The 21311-nt window shown below is 45.3% G+C and overlaps 2 protein-coding genes across 3 annotated transcripts; both read left to right on the top strand.

Annotated features, from left to right (window-relative positions):
* The first annotated feature begins 984 nt into the window (after nucleotides 1–984).
* prmt1 (protein arginine methyltransferase 1) lies at nucleotides 985–5531 on the top strand. 2 transcript variants are annotated; one of them, XM_060073770.1, is made up of 10 exons: nucleotides 985–1149; nucleotides 1899–2015; nucleotides 2132–2287; nucleotides 2452–2515; nucleotides 2602–2744; nucleotides 3089–3176; nucleotides 3454–3569; nucleotides 3723–3873; nucleotides 3973–4094; nucleotides 4427–5531. In XM_060073770.1, exons 1-10 carry the CDS (start codon nucleotides 1000–1002, stop codon nucleotides 4508–4510), a joined length of 1191 nt encoding a protein of 396 aa, XP_059929753.1. In that variant the 5' UTR covers nucleotides 985–999; the 3' UTR covers nucleotides 4511–5531. The 2 variants fall into 2 exon arrangements, with proteins under 2 accessions (XP_059929753.1, XP_059929762.1); XM_060073779.1 differs by having other exon boundaries at nucleotides 1050–1149; nucleotides 1908–2015.
* Nucleotides 5532–12995: 7464 nt separating this feature from the next.
* snrnp70 (small nuclear ribonucleoprotein 70 (U1)) lies at nucleotides 12996–21309 on the top strand. The gene is made up of 9 exons (XM_060073654.1): nucleotides 12996–13191; nucleotides 13639–13792; nucleotides 13878–13995; nucleotides 14092–14156; nucleotides 14240–14302; nucleotides 14423–14504; nucleotides 18812–18913; nucleotides 19536–19641; nucleotides 19740–21309. The coding sequence occupies exons 2-9, from the start codon at nucleotides 13646–13648 to the stop codon at nucleotides 20689–20691; spliced, it is 1635 nt and encodes a 544-aa protein (XP_059929637.1). The 5' UTR covers nucleotides 12996–13191; nucleotides 13639–13645; the 3' UTR covers nucleotides 20692–21309.
* The last annotated feature ends 2 nt before the right edge of the window (nucleotides 21310–21311 follow it).

Here is a 21311-nt window from a genome sequence, read left to right as displayed (position 1 = left end):
TCATTTTTTGGTTCGTCTTCAGGGTATTGCAACTTCGGATTTGACATGCAGTATGAAGTTATTGTTATTGATTGACCTTCCTGTATGTTCATGTTGCCAATCCTGTCCGAATCATTTAACTGATAGTGTGCATGCTTGCTCCCCTATTTCTAAAACTTCTTCGATGGGAAAAGTGGGCTTATTGTTTTTTCTTTGGTTTGATTTGAGCTCAATACACTAGTCTGTTACTTTAAGACTAGGTACATGGATTATTAATATATGCCTATATATCTAAAAACAGCAGTGGGTCATCGCATTTACACACTTTTATATATTGTGAATTATACTGCCACTGTGCCACTTTATAATTTAGACTGTTTATACTGTTTGTTTTGTTTCTCCTTACTTTAGCATTTACTTTAGCATTTCTTCAAGTTTTCCTGAGCATTACTTTAGCACTACTTTGTATTTTTATTGGGTTGTATTATATCATGTATTATACTTTCATTGCTGCTGTGCTGTAATACAATAATTTTCCCTCCGGGGATTAATAAAGTGTTATCGTATCTTATCTTGACTCATTGAAGTAGGGAACAATTTAGCTTTCTTTAAAAACGCTACAACCTCAAAAGAAAAAAACGCAGCGACATATTTTCTAGACGAAATAGAGGAGAGTTGTCTTGAGATTTTATCATTTTTAAATATCATCGGTCAACAAAGAGGCAAACATCTCCACAAAACAAATATTGATACTACCATACCCATCAAATTATGATACAGGAAGAGTTGCCTTTGCATGTAAGCAGTAAATATTGCACTTCAACTATTTACATTACATTGAAAAAAGTTGGGATTTTTAATTACAATTTAATTATACTGTGAAAGCCATACGACCACTTAAAAATGAATTTGTTCATATTTACAATAGACTGTAAAAATAAATTAGCACACAATGAACTGGAATGTGTGCCTTATAACAGTGATTTGTTTATGACCAATGAGGAACGTTTAGTCAAATATATGGGTGGGGCGTCATGGAATCCAATCCAATCGCAAATCGGAATTCGCGTTAGTGGGTGGGGCTTGTGTAGGGCGCCTTTCAACAGTCCGCACGCTGGTCTCAGCCTTGCACACAGGACCGAAATGGCGGAGACGACTGACAGAATGGAGGTAAGCAAAGAATCATTGAATAAATGTAGCAGAGAACGCGCGAAAGAGCTATTATGTATATTTGTTGTCTTAACATACACATATTGGTCAGTCCCTCTAATATAGTTGTAATATGTAATATATGTGTAGTCATTCGTCACTTCTTTGTACGCACTTTCAATTGAAGCATCCATTTTACTTCTTCCATCTCGAGCGATGCTCTATTCCGATGTCGTGATCCAGTTGCCATCATGTATGTTCGAATGAAAAACATTGATCCTAATTATATATCAAGATTTTTTTTAATGTAGTTTCTTAAAAAATAGAAACGACTATAAGTGCTGCGACACCGGCATGGAGCTCCGATTGTCTCTGCTGTGCTTCTTGGACCGCATGGGGGCTAATTTGCTAGCTAGTAGCCTCTGGCTTTGAATGCTGCCTCATGCTCATGCTAAGATTTCGAACCTGTAATGATGGACCGGGTATGAAGTAGGCCATAACCGTACAACTTATTTCTGCGCTTCATTCACATGATTCCATTCAATTATATGAAAGCGTGGCGCGATCAACCATGTGCGCCTATCTAGGTATGCGACGGGCATACGTTTAATAATTAAATGGGCTTCACTAGGCCATTGACTGCCTTACCCCTGACATTGTTAACTGTTTCGGTGGTACCATCATTTATCTACCGCCCATCCTTGATTCAACGGCGTTACATTCTTGATGAAATTGGGCCATGGTCGTGACTTTGTCTCTCTTCTGGTGAGGTTTCTCAGGGGGAGGCGGAGGGCTCGGCAGAGAAGCCGGCAGTTAAGCCGGCAGCTGAAGATATGACTTCAAAGGATTACTACTTTGATTCCTATGCCCACTTTGGTATCCACGAGGTTAGTGAACGTGAACAAATAACCTTTTAAGTTTCATTCACATTTCAACTGTAATGTTATTACATGTTTTCCATCTTTTTGTTAATCGACAATTTTTTTTCTAAACGATTGATTAGGAAATGCTGAAGGACGAGGTGCGCACTCTCACCTACCGCAACTCAATGTTCCACAACAAGCACCTCTTCAAGGACAAGGTGGTGCTGGATGTGGGCAGTGGTACTGGCATCCTTTGTATGTTTGCTGCCAAGGCTGGAGCCAAGCAAGTCATTGGGGTAGGTGATTCGAATTTGAAAAAAGAAGTTCCTAGAAGTTGAGTTTTATTTAAATGCCCTGAAGCCCAACTACAGTAGTCCTGTTGTTCTGTCCTTAACCTATGACGTTCTAGCCTATGACGTTGGTTTGACTGCCTACTTAGTTCTTCTTTTGTCCCATATAGATTGAGTGCAGTAGCATTTCTGACTATGCCACGAAGATCGTCAAGGCTAACAAGCTTGACCACAGTGAGTATACCAACACGTATTCAAATCAGGATTCCCATGAACTGTTTGTGTTATAATGCCTAATTGATCTTCAAAATGTCTTTCAGTCGTGACGATCATCAAAGGGAAGGTGGAGGAGGTGGAACTTCCAGTAGAGAAGGTCGACATCATCATCTCAGAGTGGATGGGCTACTGCCTCTTCTATGAGTCTATGCTGAACACCGTCATCTATGCCAGAGACAAGTGGCTGGTATGTGAATGTCTTGACCTGTAGCGCAGCATGCTTGTGGTTTAATTTCTCAAATCGCTTCATCTAAACCTAGTGTATTCTTTGCATGCATTTGTGTATTCAGAAAATATGGGATTTGGTTGATTTGACTATTGGTACTAAGCTATTAGATTTGCCTGCCAGGTGGTGTACACAAGTGGCCATTGTCAGGGCTAGATCAATGACGCTTGCACCAACCCAGTCAGCTTTATTGGTCCTTTCACTCGTGGGTGAATCCCGCCTAGAGCATCTTCTCCCACAACGAAAGTCTCCTGCTTAATTCTGCTGATCGTTATCTAATGTTGCTCTTCTTTTAACCCTGGCAGACACCAGACGGCATGATCTTCCCCGACCGGGCCACTCTCTACGTCACCGCCATCGAAGACAGGCAGTATAAGGACTACAAAATCCACTGTGAGTGGCCTGCACAACCAATGCTTGTTTGGCTGCTTTGGATACGTCTCGCTGTGAAAGAAACTATATCAGATATGAAAAACAAAGGACATTGCCCAGACTTGCTGTATAATTTGACAGCTTTTTGTGTAGGGGATAATCCTTCTAGTTATGGGAAACAGAGTTTGCCTAGCTGAATTGTTATAGTTGTACCAGTTGTGCATAACCAAAGCTGATGAGCTAGTCTGCGAGTGCGAGTCTTTTATTAATTTTTTTGTACATATGTCTTCATGCACAGGGTGGGAGAACGTGTACGGATTCGATATGTCGTGCATCAAAGAGGTGGCCATCAAGGAGCCGCTGGTGGACGTGGTGGACCCCAAACAGCTTGTCAGCAGTGCCTGCCTCATCAAGGTGGGTGTTGTCTCTGAGGTGGACCACAACCAGGTCGACACGTGTAGCTGTCTCTGACCATTAAGTCAACCCTTCCCCCTTAATCAGTGTAATACACTAGCTTCCATGAATATGTTCTGGGCTATACTAATTTGCCTACGTTGAATCCTACAGGAGGTGGACATCTACACGGTGAAGATAGACGACCTGTCTTTCGCCTCGCCGTTCTGTCTGCAGGTGAAGAGGAACGACTACGTCCACGCCCTGGTCACCTACTTCAACATTGAGTTCACTCGCTGCCACAAGAGGACTGGCTTCTCCACTAGTGAGTTTTTCTTCAACTCCCTTCTTTGTCACTTCTCTTCCCTTATGTGCTTTTTGACTTGACTCAACAACTTCCATTTAAATTTCTTTCTGTCGTCAGGTCCCGAGTCTCCCTACACTCACTGGAAGCAGACGGTCTTCTATCTTGATGACTACCTGACCGTTAAGACTGGCGAGGAGATCTTTGGCACAATCAACATGAAACCAAACAGCAAGAACAATGTAAGGCCACGGATTTTGTTTATGCCTGTTAAAGACTGAACTTGACCTAGTCTCAGTGACGTGATCTTACATTTGAAGTAACGTGGACATGCCATCTACTCAGTTCACTCAAGCTGGTGGATTTATGGTTATTGCCATTAAGGGCCACTACTAAGCGTAAGGCTAAGACTCCTGACTTTGTTTTATAATGGTAGTCAAAATACTACTATATAATACGTTTTTGTAAAAAAATTATTAGAAATAGTTGCATTTTTTTTCACTAGTGCAAGACGTTACAAACACGAGTCTGACACTCCACTGAAGTTAATCTCATATTTTGCTTTGTCCAACAGAGGGACCTTGACTTCAACGTAGAGATCGACTTCAAGGGACAGCTGTGTGAGGTGTCCAAGACTTCAGAGTACAGAATGCGCTAGTGCCCCCCCAGCCCCCCCCCCACTCCCTGTTTGTCTACTTGTGTGTTTTGAGGATGAGGAATAGGCAGAACGGTCAGTGTGTTCGCGTCGGGGATAAGTGTTGGTCTCCCAAGTTATTTTTTTTCATTTTTCAAAGACAGGCTTTTGTGTCGCAGTTCTCGTCAAAGTGATGTGACTATTTAAGGTAGTTCGCTTTTGTGAAGGAGTCAAGGTGCATCGCCCTCAGCGGTTCATTGTGCAATAGTCCTTAAAGTCGGTCCAGCGTTTGCCGCCATACTTGGTGTCTTTAGAGTTTTTCAATTGGTTTCTAGCTTGCACACTTTTCCCCATACAGAACAGCACACTCTGACCGTGGCAGACTTGCCTGTACATAGCATAACTGTTGAGTCACTTTCGCTCACCTTGTCAGTTCATTGATCCGACGCATAACCTATAATCGAACTGTACCTGCCCTCCTCAGTTTTTATTGTATGTCTAGCGCCTCCTGTGGCTGTCTGAAGTAAGGACAATAAGATTGCCTTCTGTGGGGTGTGGGGAATCGGCCACAGGTGTATTTTTGGAATTCTTTATGTGCAGTTAAGGGGGCACCCCACCCGGACCGTCAGACTACCTTGTGTTTTTTTTTTTTCCTCCATTTGAATGAATTAGATACAGCAAAGGACATTCTTTAGGTGATAAAAAAAAACAAATTGGGAGTTTCGTCGGGTGCCTGGTGAATTTATAGGTCACATCCTCGAGGAAGTTGGTTGTTGCTAGCAGATGTTCATGGTTGTCAATGACTGTCCACCTTAGATCCCATATCTTGCTTCCTCAGACTCAATCTAAACGTTTCCTTAAAACACCTTTTTACCATTGTGGAGTCTTTGAACATGAGTCCGTTTCCAAACAGCAGAGCACTTTGATTGTGTCAAGCGATGGCTTGGGTAATGTTGTTTACCTTTACATGACAAAGGTTTGTAGGACCAGACTGTAATACGGTTGTTGTTTTTTTGGCTGCTTTTATAATAAAACTTAAATGAAACTGGGTTTGAGTCTTTCGTAACATGTGCCGCAAAAGCATTGACAATTTGAAAATGTTTTATTTTATGGATGTGTTCCAATATACTGGTTCGGACACGCCTTCAAACTCCACCGGTATTCTTGGATTATCAGACATTTGTATCCAGGGAATTTATAATGGTACACTACAGTGTTAGCTGAAGATATAACAATAAGATCCCAAATCTATTGTAAATTTGATTAAGAATGAAGTGTTAAATGTTTGGCCTATTATAATCATAAAGCAACTCCCTATGTTAAACCTATTGGGGTTGAGGGAAAGTTTCAAATCATGCATCGATTTACACATTTACCGGTATATGCAAGTTTACATTAGATGTCTGTTACGGCCCTTAATGCACTCAGATATGGTAGGGAGGTAACATAGCCATAAGGCATTGAAATTATGCTCTTCTCATGGGTACCGTTTAGTTTGAATCTGCTGTATAGAATACAGGAACCGAAATGAACGACTGCTTTTGCTAGTGAAGGCCAAAATAATAGCTAGTTGTACATGAACAAGTCTACACTGGCAGCCTTAAACAGTCTGCTGAACTACCTATAGGCAACCGCAGGGAAAAGACTAGCTAATCAAACGGTTGGCTTGGCTTGCCTAGGCTCTCTTCAAAAGTTCAATAACCAGAGCGCTCAGACCAGCCTGAAGCTGGCAAGAGGGCGAAGTAAAGGAACAGACTAGTGCTGCGGTCATACTTGTACTCAGTTCGGCCTAATTAGTGATCATGTACCAGTTATGAAATGTTGTGGGACACCTTTTGCCGCTTTGCTGTGCGTAACAAATATTTAACTACATTAATATTTATAAAAGAAAATTGCCGTAAGTTCGTCCCCAAGCATTGTGCAGGCCACGCTGTTTAGTGGATGTAGATGCTACCTACCAATTAACCAAGGCAACACCGTGAGGTCAGCACTTGATGCCAGTCTCTAATACTTGGAGCACCAGGTACGAGTGTACCTGGTGCAATCGCCAAGTTTCCCAAGCAATACAGGGGCTGAAAAATGCCCAGGGGGCTGTCTTTGCAAATGGTGCTAAATTTATTGAATGGAAAAATAAATTGTGAAAGTATTTTCCTCCCGCCTGCGGATGGAGTAGAAAAGGGATGCAGGATGTGTCATTGGTGGCATTTCATGAACATCTCTTTCCCACTTCAATAACAGGAGCCTAAATGTGTTTAAAACATATTTGGTATTTTCAAAGAAACATACTTGTTATCCATGCATTGGACGACGGTGTTTAAGAGTTCATCAATGCAAAGGTATATTGTAATTGGTCTCGACTTATCCTTGTACACTTGATAAAAATGGATACAATTAAACTGACACTAACCGCAGCAAGTCAAAAGTATGTACTGGAGGAGGATGTACTGTGAAATGCAACCTTTGTCCTGTTCCCACCTCCCTCCCTGCAGGATCTGGGTCTCACACTTTTCCTAAGCAGTCGATCAGGAAGCATTTTGGGGGTGGGATAAGCATTAAATGGCACCGCGCATATATATATGGCTTTCCTTTCCGTCATGTCTTTCCTTATACCGTTAAATAATTGAAAACTGGCTCATCCTTTTAGCAGGACAGGGCTAGTTGTTGGTCTAACCAAGCCAGAGCCCGCTTATAAAGTATGGAACATTGTGACTTGGCTCTCGGCTATTTGGCACAAAGTACTTGGAAGCTTCACCTGGATTTTAATCATTTTCTTCAAAAGCCAACCTAGTTTATCCATGTCACCAGAATCTATTGAAGTCAATAGATTTGTCACAGAGCGGCGCTGCGAGGCTAGTAGAGGATCTATAGTAGTGTCCGATTTTTAACACATAAATTATGAGTTGTGGCCTAATCAAAATATGCAAATAGGCTAACGTTATTCTAGCAACCGCAAGTACGCTTCAGAAGGTGGGAGGACCTGGAAAGTTCCCATGCACACAGGACATCTCCCTTAACGTGTGTACAATGTTTGGCGTGGTGATTTCAAGCCATCTTGCATGTGTAACGCACATTTGCAAGGTCAGGTATGCACAGTATTTCACATGGCCCTGTTTCAAACAAGTGTTATAGAATGCTGCTTTTCTACACCACTTTTTGTAATTAGTGTTCACACGTAACCGGAAAGGTTGTCTTGTTTTCGTTATTGACAAAAGAACACTTGGCCATGTTCAAGATGCTCTCTACTCCGTTCTGAAGCAGAATCCTTGGGGGTTGTTGTGTCACGGTTAAGAGTCGCTAGTGCTTAGCGGCTGCAGGCCTGACTCCGATGTGGGAGACTGACGGCAGTCTTGAGGGGATGCCTTGGCCTCAGGCCTGCATTAACCTGCCATTGGGCCCTGGGGATGAGAGGTTTTGTAGGCCCCATGAGAGGGGATCTTACAATGAAGATGTGTAAATTATTTTACGACATTTAGCCGTTGTCGAGGGGCGTGTGTGGGGGGGGGGGGGGGGCGGGGGGGGTTGGACGAATGTGGCTGTGGTGTCAAGGGGCCACTGGGCCCAGCTACCACTAGTGGCCCTCTTTTTTCTTGGCTCATGATAGGCCTCTGATCTTTGTAAGCCCCAAACAAAAAATCACATTGCCTTGGGCCTTGGCTCTTGGCTTCAGCCCATGTAAGCCCGTGCATTGGCTTCCAAAATTATTTTAAAGGAGACATATAATTGCGTTTTCACAACAAGTAGAAATAGTATTTGAGTTCCAGAAAACATGTTTTTGAAGCTCTTTTGAAAACCTCACCTACCTCATTCCCCTCTGTTTCAGTCCCTTCAGAATGTGCTGTTGCTGGTGTCTGTAGCTTGAATGCAAATGAGCTGCTGCCCATTGACCAATGAGCTGAACCACAGCATGGAGAAGGGATTGTTGCCGTTTGCGGATTTCTGGAGCTCTATATCTATATAATATGATGCATAATAATAAGATTAAATATGGGTATTTATATGATATTATATCTAATATAACGGCCAAAAGCTATGTGCGCCTCGGATGATATTATGTATCATAAATACTGCGTCTGACGTCTCTGGCACATTCCCAACAAGTAGACTCGTAGTGGGGGTTATCTCGGCCATGGTTGAGAAGAATTGGGGGAAAGGAACTTTGGCCTTGACCCTCTGAAGTCCATGAACCGCGACATGGAGGAGAAAGGGATTGTACTCCAGGAGCTGAACTGCCGCCGAAACATTTCCTTATGCTCCGGCGGGTGTCCTCTGGGAGCTGAAAGGTCTTGCGGGGGTAGCTTGGTGGCAGTCCGGCAGCTCAGCTCCGGGAGGACAATCCCTTTCTCCTCCACGTCTCCTCCGCCGGACTGCCCCCGAAGCTTGGGCGGCAGTCAGTCCCTCAGCTCAGGCGGGTGGAGCTCGGCGACAGTCCGGCAGAGAAAGGGATTGTACTCCCGGAGGTCACCTGCCGCCGAGTTCCCCCCCGCCGGAGCTGCTCGTCCGCTGGTCCACAAAATCATAGCTATGCTCTGATTGGAGGGGAGGGGGGAAGTGGGAGGTAATATTTAAACTATGCCGCCTTCCTACGTAGGAGGGGGCGCCGAAACTGACTCGCTCGTTTGGTAACTGTAGGCGGGGTACTTTCAGAAATGCATATCTCACTCATAAGATCATGTACGGACATTTTTCAAAGTTTGAATGCGTGTGGGAGCACCAGAGAACCAAAAAAATAAACAAATCCCAGGAAACGTGTTGTTTTCATAATATGTCCCCTTCAACAGTTATGCGTTCACTTTGACCTTTTTATTTGGAGCCGCTGCTGGACAGGCTGCTGCTTAGTCCGAAAGATGGAGGAGGATGACTGCTCACTGTTAGCTGTTTCTTCTGCAATGTGCTGCAATGGTCACCCTGGCCCTGTTCTAACCACGATCTAAACGGCCTGGATCAGCTCACTTTGTGCAGTTATACCATTGTGCATCACATGTTTATTCTCGTGAGACCGTCTAGATATTTTCGTTTGGCGTTTGGTCATGAATATCAGTCTGTCTCTTGCTGGGGAGCAATGGATTTCAAAATATGCTGCATACACGTTGCACATTGAATCAATAATCAGTGGCCAGGTTAAACCAGCCGTCTGCACACACACTCGGGAGATCTCCTGGATGAACCTTTGCAATAAACCGGGATTGTAACACAACTAACCTGCAGCCTTGGTTTAGAGGAGCCCAACATGTCTTACCTAGATGGAGTGGGGCGGACACCTAGGTGGCTTGTACCAACAGATTGTGCTGCACTTATGTTGTTTAAAGACATCCAGTTAATGAGAGTGATGCTCTTGATCTTTTCGATACTGCCGAACACTGTTGCAAGTTAAGCAAAAATTAATTTGAATCTAAGGATAGCATCAGTGCAGTTTTCTGTTGATCTTTTAACAAAGTTTTTCAGTCTATTTTGACAAAAAAATAGTTTTGAGAGCTCTGTGGAATGCTGCATTTTCCTTGGGCGCTGACGTTGTTTCTTTTGAGCAGACTGTGGTGCTTCTTGTTCCTCATGAACTCACACTCCCCAGGGAATGGGATGGTCTCACGAGGAAAGAACCAAGTCTAAATGAAGCATTCTATGTTCGTGGGTAAAGCACCATCCACATTGCTGAAAATACTGCTTAACACAGCCATAAAAGTAATCTCCCCACATCTAGTGTTCGCTTGTAGTGGTACTTGCTGGATCTGTGAACGTCTTAGATTAATCGTATGCATTTTATTTTTCTTGAATTTTAGTCCGCAGCGTTGGTTGTTAACAACCAACGCTGCGGACTAAAATCCAAGAAACAATGCTTGGATGGGAAAGCCCTGCTGTATTACTCCCTCACACGCCGCTGGGTGAAGACGCCACAGAGGCAGAGAGAGCTTTGATTGGTCAGAGAAATGATTGAGTGGCTGGAAGTGGAACTTGGCACTGTTACCCCCATTGTGTGCATGTTGCTGTCTTGTTGTCCCTCTGTCATCCTGTGCAAGTTCCAGTCCATTCTCCAGTCTCATCGTTGTCCCGCCTCTACCAATCTGCTCCTCCGGCTCCACCAATCAGCTCATCCGCCTCATTATATTCCAGCAATGGGAGGCCTGCCACAACCATTTATAGACAGCTTGCTAGTCTCCCTTGCTTGATTGCTCCTTTTGGTGCGCTAACGATAACCATGCTCATGCATTTACTAAGAGCTTCAATGGGATGGTTCGATTATTTGTCGTTTTATATATATTATATAAAATATTGTCCATTGGTTTCCCTCCCCCCTACTTGTGTCTAGTGAACAGTGTGTGGTGTGTTCCTATAAGCCTGATCCTTTGTCATTTCTTTGTTGCCACCTTGTGGTCTTGGGATAGGTAAGGAATGTACACCTCTGGCCTCCATAGACTTACAACACGTAGAACTGTTTTCTGTTTGGATATATAGGTGAGTGTTGTTACCAACTGTGATTTTGGGTTTGTATCATTCACAACAAGAGCCAAAGGCAGGCTATTATTTCCAAGGGAAAAGTGGATATCAGGAATATAATTATCAGGCATTTGAAATTAGATTAGATACAGCTTTATTATTCCCCCGTAGGTGAAATTAGTTTGTTGCAACAGCCCAGCAGCAGTTGAAAAACACAGGATAAAAATACAATAATGCTGGCAATGACAATGCTGCATTAAGTTGAAATGTGATATTTTGAGTCAAGTAGATATAATTGAAGCGATCCATGGGATTTTGACTTTACTGTATCGAATGTGCATTTTAATAAAAAAAGAATACAAAGGTATGAAATACAGCATGTTTGGCTCAAGCTTACAAACAATGACCTAGCATGACAACAACATCATTGTGCATGACAAATTATAGATGGAAAAGGATGTTTGATTTTAAAAGATGAGCCATGTGTTACTTGACAAAAATCGTGTTGATAAAACTCCAATGCTAAAATGATGATTAAACAATACCCGTGTCTATTTTTTATTGACTGGGGTGAACTCAAGAGTACTAATGTAGCTCTGCCTGGGCTGAGGGCATGCACGGTCCCTCGGCCAGGGACATACTTCCTATCAGGGTAAGAACCCTGTCACCGCACCGCATTGAGATGAGAGTGGAACGTTCACAAACTGGTTGGTGGAGACCTGGGATAATACTCCTGTTTTCTCTAACTGACAGTCTGTTTGGCGTTACAGTGATACAATGGCATAGACTACTCTGTGAAAGATCATATAAGCAAGGGGATGTAAACATCATTGAAAAGGGTCCCTGGGCGAACAAATCTAGCCCTGGATATAAGCACTAACCACATTTTAAACAAAACCCTAAACCTTAACAAATGAATACTGTCAACCCACATGCTCGATATGGAGCCATATGGGACCTGTCTAATGAAAATGTATAAAAAATGTATCATAACATCATCCATCTTTTGCCAAAGTACGCTCTAATGACTCAGCAGAAGAGCTGTGCGGTTGTTTGGATGCCCCTGAAGGGGACTTATCCCTCAGTGACCAGTTTACCGATAATAACCCTGCCCTGCACACACCTTAACTATCACCTAAACCAAGTTCCTTGAGTGTGTGACACGTCGCCCAGCTAGCCACCTAGTTTACAGCTTCCTTGACCTCAACGTCAGTCAGACTACGGAGCTGTGTCTTGGAGGTAGGACAGGAGCAGGCAGCATAGGGCCTTTCTTCGAGCCAGTTGTCATGAAGTGGCAGGAAGTGGAACAGATCACTAACTTTGAATACCTGGCAGCGGCTCTGTCTCAAGAAACTGAGGAGCTTGCCAGCGAAGACACCACGACCAGGGTCTGTTTACAGGTCCCTAACACCGTCTCCTGCTATTGGAGCAAGATCACTAGAGACAAACAATTACTACTCCAGAACCTATGCAAGATCCATCATCAAATAATCCACCCAGGTCTGTAGCACCCCGTCCTACTCCTTCACTCAGTATTCCATCTGTTGCTGCTGCTGCTGCTGTAATTAATGTAATTAATGTAATTAATGTATCATAGGTCATCTTCACTGTCTGTACAAGATCTGTCTATAAGATATTGGGTACTGTCTGTCTGTTGTTTTTTTTTAACGTATTTACTGGGTTACCACAGATTGCCTAAGCCAAATTTCCTTTATGTAAATTGAATGGACAATTGTTTTTCTTATATTATCTTGTAGTTATGCTTTAAAAAACGCTTCCTCCTTTTTCAGTTTTTTCATTATTGGTTTTATACTTGCTTTTTCATTGTAATACTTTTTCTAATTACATTCATTGAATGTGTCTTTATTATAATTTATTATTTAGGATTCGTTGCGTTTATATTTTGTGGTTTGTTTTGTAAACGACACATAATTTATATGAAATACTCGAATAATTATGTCATGTCATAAATACAAAAAAGATTTATGAATAACCACAAGTGTTAAATACGACGGCAGTGTAATCTGCCTTCCGGAGGGGAGGGGCCATGTCCGAATGTTTTTACGTCAGGAACATTGACTTCACGGCACCGCGCCATTTTAATCGAAGAACAAGCGGAATTGAACACATTTACCACGCTACCCCACTGGGATTAAATGCCTGTGCGGCTCCCGTAAATTCATTCGAATTGATACAACTTTACGCAGAAAAGAGGAGCTGAACTACTTTATTAAGATCCATACCCGATTCTGGTGGAGGAAACTGGATGGTTTGAGGTGAGAATTGGCTATTCCCGTCATGTGCGGCCCTTTGAGCTAGCCAGCTACGCTAATGTAGGGTTAGCCGGCTAGCTAGTGATCGTCGAGGACACAATGTAGCTCTTAATGTCATAAGCTATATATATTCGTTGTTTTGGGAAATGCATAATCATATATTTTTTTAACTAGATCGTGTTTAGGAAATCGAAATACATAATCAAAACATGTTTACCTTCTAGTTAACATTATCATAGCCTTACGCGAATGATCTAGTTCTGCCAGAGTGTGTCCAGTGAGTGATTTACGTTAGGAAGTGGGAAGTATAAAGGTTTTGGTTTGGGCCCTCGGTTTTACATTGATCATTGCAGTTTGGAGAGTACCAAAATTAGTCAGCTTGAAAGTCGGTAAAACATAACGTTGTACCATAATCTAAAGTCGCACATGTTGTGTCCGGATGTTCCCTAGGTAAAAGATGACGCAGTTTTTACCCCCGAACCTGCTGGCACTCTTTGCCCCGCGGGATCCCATTCCTTTTCTGGCCCAGCTTGAGAAGCTCCCCCATGAGAAACACCACAACCAACCCTACAGCGGCATAGCACCGTTTATAAGGCACTTCGAGGTAAGGCTACGTTTATGGTTGGATAGTTATCCTCGGATAGAATATTGTCCCTGATGTTAATGTTATGTTATTAATTTGTGAATAGGATCCCAGAGATGCACCTCCACCAACAAGAGCAGAAACTCGTGATGAGCGACTGGAGAGGAAGAGACGAGAGAAGATTGAACGAAGACAAACCGTTGTGGAGACCGAACTCAAGCTTTGTAAGTTTGCATGGGGACTGTTTAATGATCTTGCTGGAGACACTTTCATTCAGTTAAACATTTCTAACGTTTGTTCTTATTCACCCATCTCTTTAGGGGATCCACACAATGATCCAAATGCGCAGGGGGATGCATTCAAGACATTGTTTGTTGCACGAGTGGTAAGTGTGTTTGTACCGGTCACTTAAAAATGTCTGTGCAAAGTATCCACGACAGATATTTAATCTTTACGTTCCCCTTCCAGAACTACGATACCACAGAGTCTAAGCTACGACGTGAATTCGAAGTTTATGGGCCTATTAAACGGGTAAGATGCGACTATTGTTCAGTGCTTCCTTGTTATTCTTGACCATGCCAGTGATTCTTCTGTATTCTCTTTGACATGTGGGGTAATCTGTGGTTTGTTCATTTGTGTTTTTTCCTTCAGATCTACATAGTCTATAACAAGAGGACGAGCAAGCCCAGAGGTTATGCTTTCATTGAATACGAACACGAGCGGGACATGCACTGTGAGTACCCACGGCCGACACTAACTCTCAAACCGCAACACATGAGCAAGACTTGGACCTACAGCATTCAATCCGATTATATACACACACACAGCATTTTTGCTTATAGATACCCTTTGTCTTTTCATCAGCTTCACATTTTGAAGCAGGATCTATTATTTGTGGTTTGCTTGCCCTTTGCAAGTGTAAACTATTAGATCCAACGTAAACATGATGTTTTTGAGAGCAACTAATACAATTAGTTGAAGTACATTTAGTGTTGTTCAAATTCGATGGGCTTGTGTCTTGTCTGGTGTGTTTTTTTTCGAGCTGACTAATAGCCGTGTGATTTTGGAGGGGGCAATGCGCTGAAATAGTCCCACCTTTTGTGGTCATTTCAGTCAGCGCTTAATGACTCCGGAATGTTTCCGACCTGAGTTTCTGTAAACCTGAACGTCCTTGCCTGTCGAAGGGTTCTTTTGAAATGCTTTGTGTGGTGGCTCTGGGAGAGCAGGTCTCCTGGTGGGAATCCCAATGGTAAGCCCAAGGTCAAACTGGTCGGCAAGCATAAAAATTGTGTTTTGAAGAATGGCGTTGGCACAAGTTGTCTTGTTTTTATAACTTATCCATTTCGTGTTTTTATAATATTTAGCAGTGGTTTCAACCCTGGTCATGTTGAGCTTAGTTCTCTTTTCTATCAATACATCGCTACCCTGTCTTGTCTCCTGAGGCATCAGTAGGCCAAAGTGTATGTAAATTGACACAATGCGCCAGCCATCCCCAACCGTTCTCATTAGGGGTGTAACGGTACACGTATTTGTACCGAACCGTCACGGTACAGGCACTTTGGTGTGGTTACAGAGGCGTACCGCGGTTCGTAAATGTGGCGTACATAGCGTTAATATGGCGAAGGTAAAGGCTTGTTCTGCGATGCGGAATTTAAAACTTGAAGTCTGAGTTCCGCCCGGACCGTTTAGCCAAAGTATACTATTTTTTTTTCTTTCTGACGCATGTAGTCCGGTTACTTATCAACCCCAGCGTTCTCGGTTGCTAAGGCCTATCTGCCTAAGCCCACGTTGAAATCATTTTTGAAGTTTAATTTTGATCGCGCAGTTGTTAAAATAAGGAGATTGATTTCATGCAAATCATAAAGCCTCTCCCTGTGTCATTGTGTGTGGGGGGTTCTTGATTGACCGATTTTCGAATATTACTCGAATACTTCTCAGCGAATATCGAATAGTATTTTCGCCAGAAATGCACATCCCTAGCACACGCATTTGAAAAGGCTCAACCCAGGTGTTACTATCACCGTTGCTGTGGAAAAAAAAAACGAGCTGTGCAAACCCAGCTCACAACACTATTTCAACAACCCCTGTCTGGGAATTCAGAAATGCAAATGCCATAACCAAGTTTATTGGTGTTTTCATTGCTGCTGATCGACGGCCATTCTCCGTTGTTGACAAACGAGCATTTTTTTTTTTTTAAATCTTCCCCTTATCTTTGAACCGTACCGTGACTTAAAAACCGAGGCACGTACCAAACCGTGACTTTAGTGTACCGTTGCACCCCTAGTTCTCATCAATGAAATACAGATCCTGTTGGATATTAAATAGTTGTGGGCCACTAGGCTCTTCAGGACCAGTGTTGTCATACCCTTTGGGTTAATGATCTCAGTTGGGGGGTGGACTTGGAAGGGGAATGTGGGACTCGTGCAGTGTATTAACTGTGTGTTGTTCTCACTGCAGCCGCCAATCTGTGATGGCTATTGGCCAGAGCTGGCTTGCAGATGATGATGGTTATGATACATCTACACCCTACTACCACAGCTCAGTATATGGTTGGTATAATGGGTTTGTATGATGGGTAAGATTTCTTTCCACCCTCCATCTTACTTGGCATAAAGGAGGTGTGTTCCATGGTGAAGGCACCTTTTCTTTAACAGTCGGTAGCGGGTCCTTGTTTTCAGGCGATGCCTACAACAGGCTTTCACCATTCAACACACCCCGGGCCATTATTGTACGGACGGGTGCCCGATGATTTTGCCCTTTTGTGTTAAAGCCACCTCAAGTTAATGCCTGCCAAAAACCAAACTGGCGTCGTCAGATAGTTTTACTTCGAGTTCTTGCCCTCGCAGCAGGGAACAGATGCATCTATGCCAACTTATCTATTTGTCGGCCCCTAGGTCCTGACATGGGCCCTCTTGATGGGTGTAGGGATGCTTTCCTTAGCGTCTACGGCTCTCAGTAAGAGGCCTGTATCTGTAGGGCTTCTCACCTAGGATCGACTGGACTTGTATTGATCCAACTGTGGCTAACACTGCTAAAGAAATATGTGGACAAAAAATATAGGATGAGGATTGTAGTGCAGTATTTCATGCAGGACGTGGAGGCCTCAGGCACTGCCAAACGTCACCTGCATCTGATTGGGAGCTGGCTTTAATGGAATAGGCTAATGAGGGGACCTTCTTGGTAAATACGACATTGTCTCCTCGTATAGTGTTGCATCCAACACAACATACAGGCGTAGGACAGAAGAACAGCACAGCCTTGATCTCACTCCATCTGCATCAGATTAGACTAGGCAGTTTCACACTCCTATTTATATGCGCTTATCAAACATCATGGACGAGTTAATGAGTCATGAAGTGAAGCATAAACTTTATAGAATAAGTTCCCTCTATCCAAAGCAAAGTTAGTCCCTGAGCATGTTACAGCAATATGTCATGTCCCATCAAACCAAAAGGCACCTCCTAGTTTGGTTGTGTAGCTTCTCCCCAACATGGCGTCTGTGGCTGACAGGGTTTTGGTAAGACCCTTTCTTGGATAGATTGGACTGCTGCCAGTTAAATTCAGTGTAAATGGAGGGGTTGTGGTAAGGCCCCCAGGTCATTTGGCCAGCTGTTGGACTGTATCTGTGTGTGCAGAGTGACTTGGTGGGGGGGTACCGGTAAGGCCCTCTAGCTGTGCGTTCCAAGGGGGTCGGTAAGGCCCTCAGTGTGGGTATGGGGCTCTGGTAAGGCCCGTCAGGAAGATGGTTTCGGTTTCTTACTCGACTTGGATATTTGGCTCTCAAAAAGCCCTGGCCGAGGGGACCGTCCGACCCAACAGACCAGTGTAGGAGCCGTCTGGATATCAGGCCTTCATCCCAGGACTGTAAGATACGGTGGCGTGTTTTGGGATGGCTGTGAGTAAGGAGCGAACGGTTGCAGCATCACTTGCTGAGTTTTTTTTTTTTTTTTTTTTTTGACTTTTTAATCAATGGTTTGGTAAGGCAGCTGACTTCATACTTCCTCCAACACCTGTTGCTCAAGCTCTCATTTGCTTTCGGGGCGGATGGTTTTGCAGAGTGGTAAGAGTATCGTTTGGGCTGGGGGTTTGCGTGCCGTGTGCATCTGTCTTAATCTGCAAAAATACAAAGAACTGCAGAATGTAGATAACTGCCTGGTGGTGGTGGTGGTAAGTGGCTTGTGACGATATGTTTTCATACTGAAATGCATTGCTGTAGATCAAAATAACTAAGGTTTTTGTGGCTTAAATTGACAATTTTGAAACTTAAAAGATAGAATTAAAATACCTCAAGTTAAACAACTGCTGATGTGGCGTGCATTCAAAATGTATCGGACACGAATACACACCTTTCACATCTGGGACCTCGTATATCATCCACCCGCAGGTTAGTACATGAGACTGACGTTAGGTAAGCGGTCATGTGATAGGAGAAAGTTGGGAATAAAAGCTTGACTCAATTGTGTCAGTAGTATTTTTATTTCAGTTTTTTGCATAAAGTTCCCGTAAAACTTAAATCTTAACTTTAAGAAAGTTAGGGATCAGATTATTTGTCATGACGGGCCTGCCAGTGTTGGTGGCATGCCCGTCTGTGGACAGGCTTCTTAAACAGTGTTCTCAGTAGAGGATCATTCACACCCTGCAATAAAATGAGTTTCCAGCCATAAATTTGAGTTTGGTCAGAAAGTGTCTCCCTACCAGTCTGATCGTCTCCTCTACCACAAGAGTGGTTTGTAATGCCAGGTGTGAGCAGGCTATAACCTCCAAAGGCAAAACGCCTTAGTGTAGGGGCGCGGCCTTGACCGAACGCCGGTTAGAACCGTGTTGTGGACACTGCGGTGGTGTGGCGGACGCAGGTCTGCTCCCTCCTCCCTCGGCTTTAACCCCAGAGAGCAGCCTTCTGGGCCAGTCCCGCTCCTGGTCAGTATAACCTGCACTCCTCCTCTCCTTAACCCATGCTCGCACCAGTGTCCCCCTCCCGACTCACTCCTGCTCTCCCCCCTTCGTCCTCTATCCCCCCCCCCCCCCCCCCCCTTCCTTCAGCTGCCTACAAGCACGCCGACGGGAAGAAGATCGACGGGCGCCGGGTGCTGGTGGACGTGGAGCGCGGGCGCACGGTGAAGGGCTGGCAGCCGCGCAGGCTGGGTGAGTCGCTGCCTCCCCCACCACGACGCGTGTTACTGGTCACCCTCACGGAGCCACAGTCGCTCTGGAGACTGAACCAGTGTTGTGCTGCACCGTAGGATTGGAAATCTAGCAAGGGCTAAAAAATGTTTTTGTTTGGTTCCGGTTTCTGACCGACCATGTCAATTTATGTGCGACCCAAATTATTTTATGAGCTTTAAAAAATAAAGAAAATATATATATATTTTTTTTTTTATACTATAATCACGTTTTGGTACAGCACCTCTTCATTCTGTACAAGGCTGAGCGAATTTTCTCGTTTTTAAATGAAAACGACCTACCTATCATTCGCTGCCGCTGAAAAATAAATAAATAAATAAATTCCCTACCTGCCCATGACCTCAACTGACAACCAACAGGAACCAAACATTATTTTTTTTTAGGCCCAATAGTTTCTATTGAGTTTTTTTTTTCTGCTAAATTGTAAATGGATTAAACCCGGTGGGGAGGATGTGAGGATCACCTCTCCGGAACGCTGGAGAGTTCCCATACTGTCGTAGATTGGCCAGAACTCGATTTGAGAACAGATGGAGCACCTCACCGTACCGAGCGTTGACGGGTGAACTGTGTGGCCCGTTTCCAGGTGGCGGTCTGGGCGGCACCCGGCGGGGCGGCGCCGACGTCAACATCAAACACTCTGGCCGAGACGACGCGTCGCGCTACGACGAGGCGCGCCCCATCGGAGGAGGGTGAGTGACCGCCCCACGCTCGTCTGAGGACAGACGCGCCCCTACGTATTGAATGAGTTGGTTCTGTGCCCTTCCTGACGCTCCTCTTCCTCCCCCAGGGAACGCCCCGAGCGAGGAGAGCGGGACCGCAGCGAGCGGCCGGAGCGGAGCCGGGAGCGTGGTGAGCGAGGGGGGGAGCGGGCCGAGCGCGGCGGCGGCGGTGGCGGCCCCGGCGGCGCCGGAGGAGAGCGCGGCGGCGGCGGCGGCGAGCGAGGAGGGGGCGGCGAGCGGGACAAGGAACGCGGCGAGCGCCGCCGCTCCCGCTCCAGGGAGAGGCGCCGGCGCTCGCGCTCCCGGGACAGAGCCCCGGGGATGGCGACGCCCGGGGCGGCGGGGCCCGGGGAGGAGGTCGGCGGGGGCGGGAACCGGCGCAGAGACCGGGAGCGGGAGAGGGAGAGGGCGGCGGGCGGGGCCGGCGGGGGCGGGGGAGGCGGGGAGAGCAACAGCCGGGAGAGGAGCCGGGACAGGGAGAGGAAGAGGCGTAGCCGCAGTCGCGACCGCAAGCGGGAAAGGGGCGGGGACCGGGGCAAGGGGGCGGACGGCGAGGAGGCGGGCGCGGGCGTAGCGGAGGGTGCGGCCGAGGAGGGCGCCGAGAGGGCGCCGGAGGAGGGCGAGGAGGGCGGGGAGGGGCCCGACGAGCGCAGCAGGGAGCGGGACAGGGGCGACCGCGAGAGGGACCGCAGGCGCAGCCACCGGGACAAGGGCGACCGGGACCGGGACCGCGAGAGGCGCCGCGGCGACCGCGACCGGGACAGGGAGCACAAGAGGGACCGCGGCGACAGGGAGAGGGGCGGGCCCGAGCGCCGCGAGGACAGGCACTCCTCCATGCTGTCCCGGGATGAGATGGGCCCCCAGGAGGAGGTGGGCAACGGGGCGGAGGAGGGCGAGGCCCCGGCGCCCACGGAGGAGTACAGTCAGGACGGGATGGACCGCGAGTCGATGCAGTCGGGCGAAGGCTACGGCGCCAATGAGAACGGCTACAAGATGGAGCCCCAGGGGGAGGAGTACTGAGATGGGCACCGTGCTCTTTGATTACCGTCATATGCAATTCTCAGTTGTGTGTGATTGCTACTGTACTAAACTACAGCCCCCCCACAGCCTAGCCAGTGGGAAGTGTAATTCGTAAGTACTTTATGCCCTTCTTCAGGCCTGTGTTCGTCATTTGGTTCCTCTATAGATTGGGATTTGAACCCCAAAGCAGTGGCACATCGACCAAATAGCAGCAATGTTGAGACGGTGTCCAAAAAATATTTGTAACCAAATTTTCTAAGTGCGTTTTTCCTTTGTTTCTCTTAAGAAAAGGGGTTAGGTAAACTAAGATAAAGGCCCATTGACAAATTGACAAAATGGTATATTAATTATGGAACGACGATGCCATCATGTTCCATCCTTGTATGGTATTGCCTTAATTTAATCTGTATCTGATGCTGGAGATTTCCCATTGGATTAATTTAATCGATTTGACCCCAATGCTTCATAATTGTACATAACCTCACCAAATGTAGAACTGCATGGTCATGAGTGAGTTTCACTGTTTCTTTTTATAAGACTAAATCGAGGAATTCGTCCTCCTCAAAGGAATTGTGTTAATTTTCTTTATTCGAAAATAAACGTTTTTTATCTAATGTTTC

Source organism: Gadus macrocephalus, chromosome 2, assembly GCF_031168955.1.
Source record: "Gadus macrocephalus chromosome 2, ASM3116895v1".
Classification (NCBI taxonomy): Eukaryota; Metazoa; Chordata; class Actinopteri; order Gadiformes; family Gadidae; genus Gadus; species Gadus macrocephalus.
Note: the sequence above shows the minus strand (reverse complement) of the source record. Positions and strands in the feature narration are given on the sequence as shown.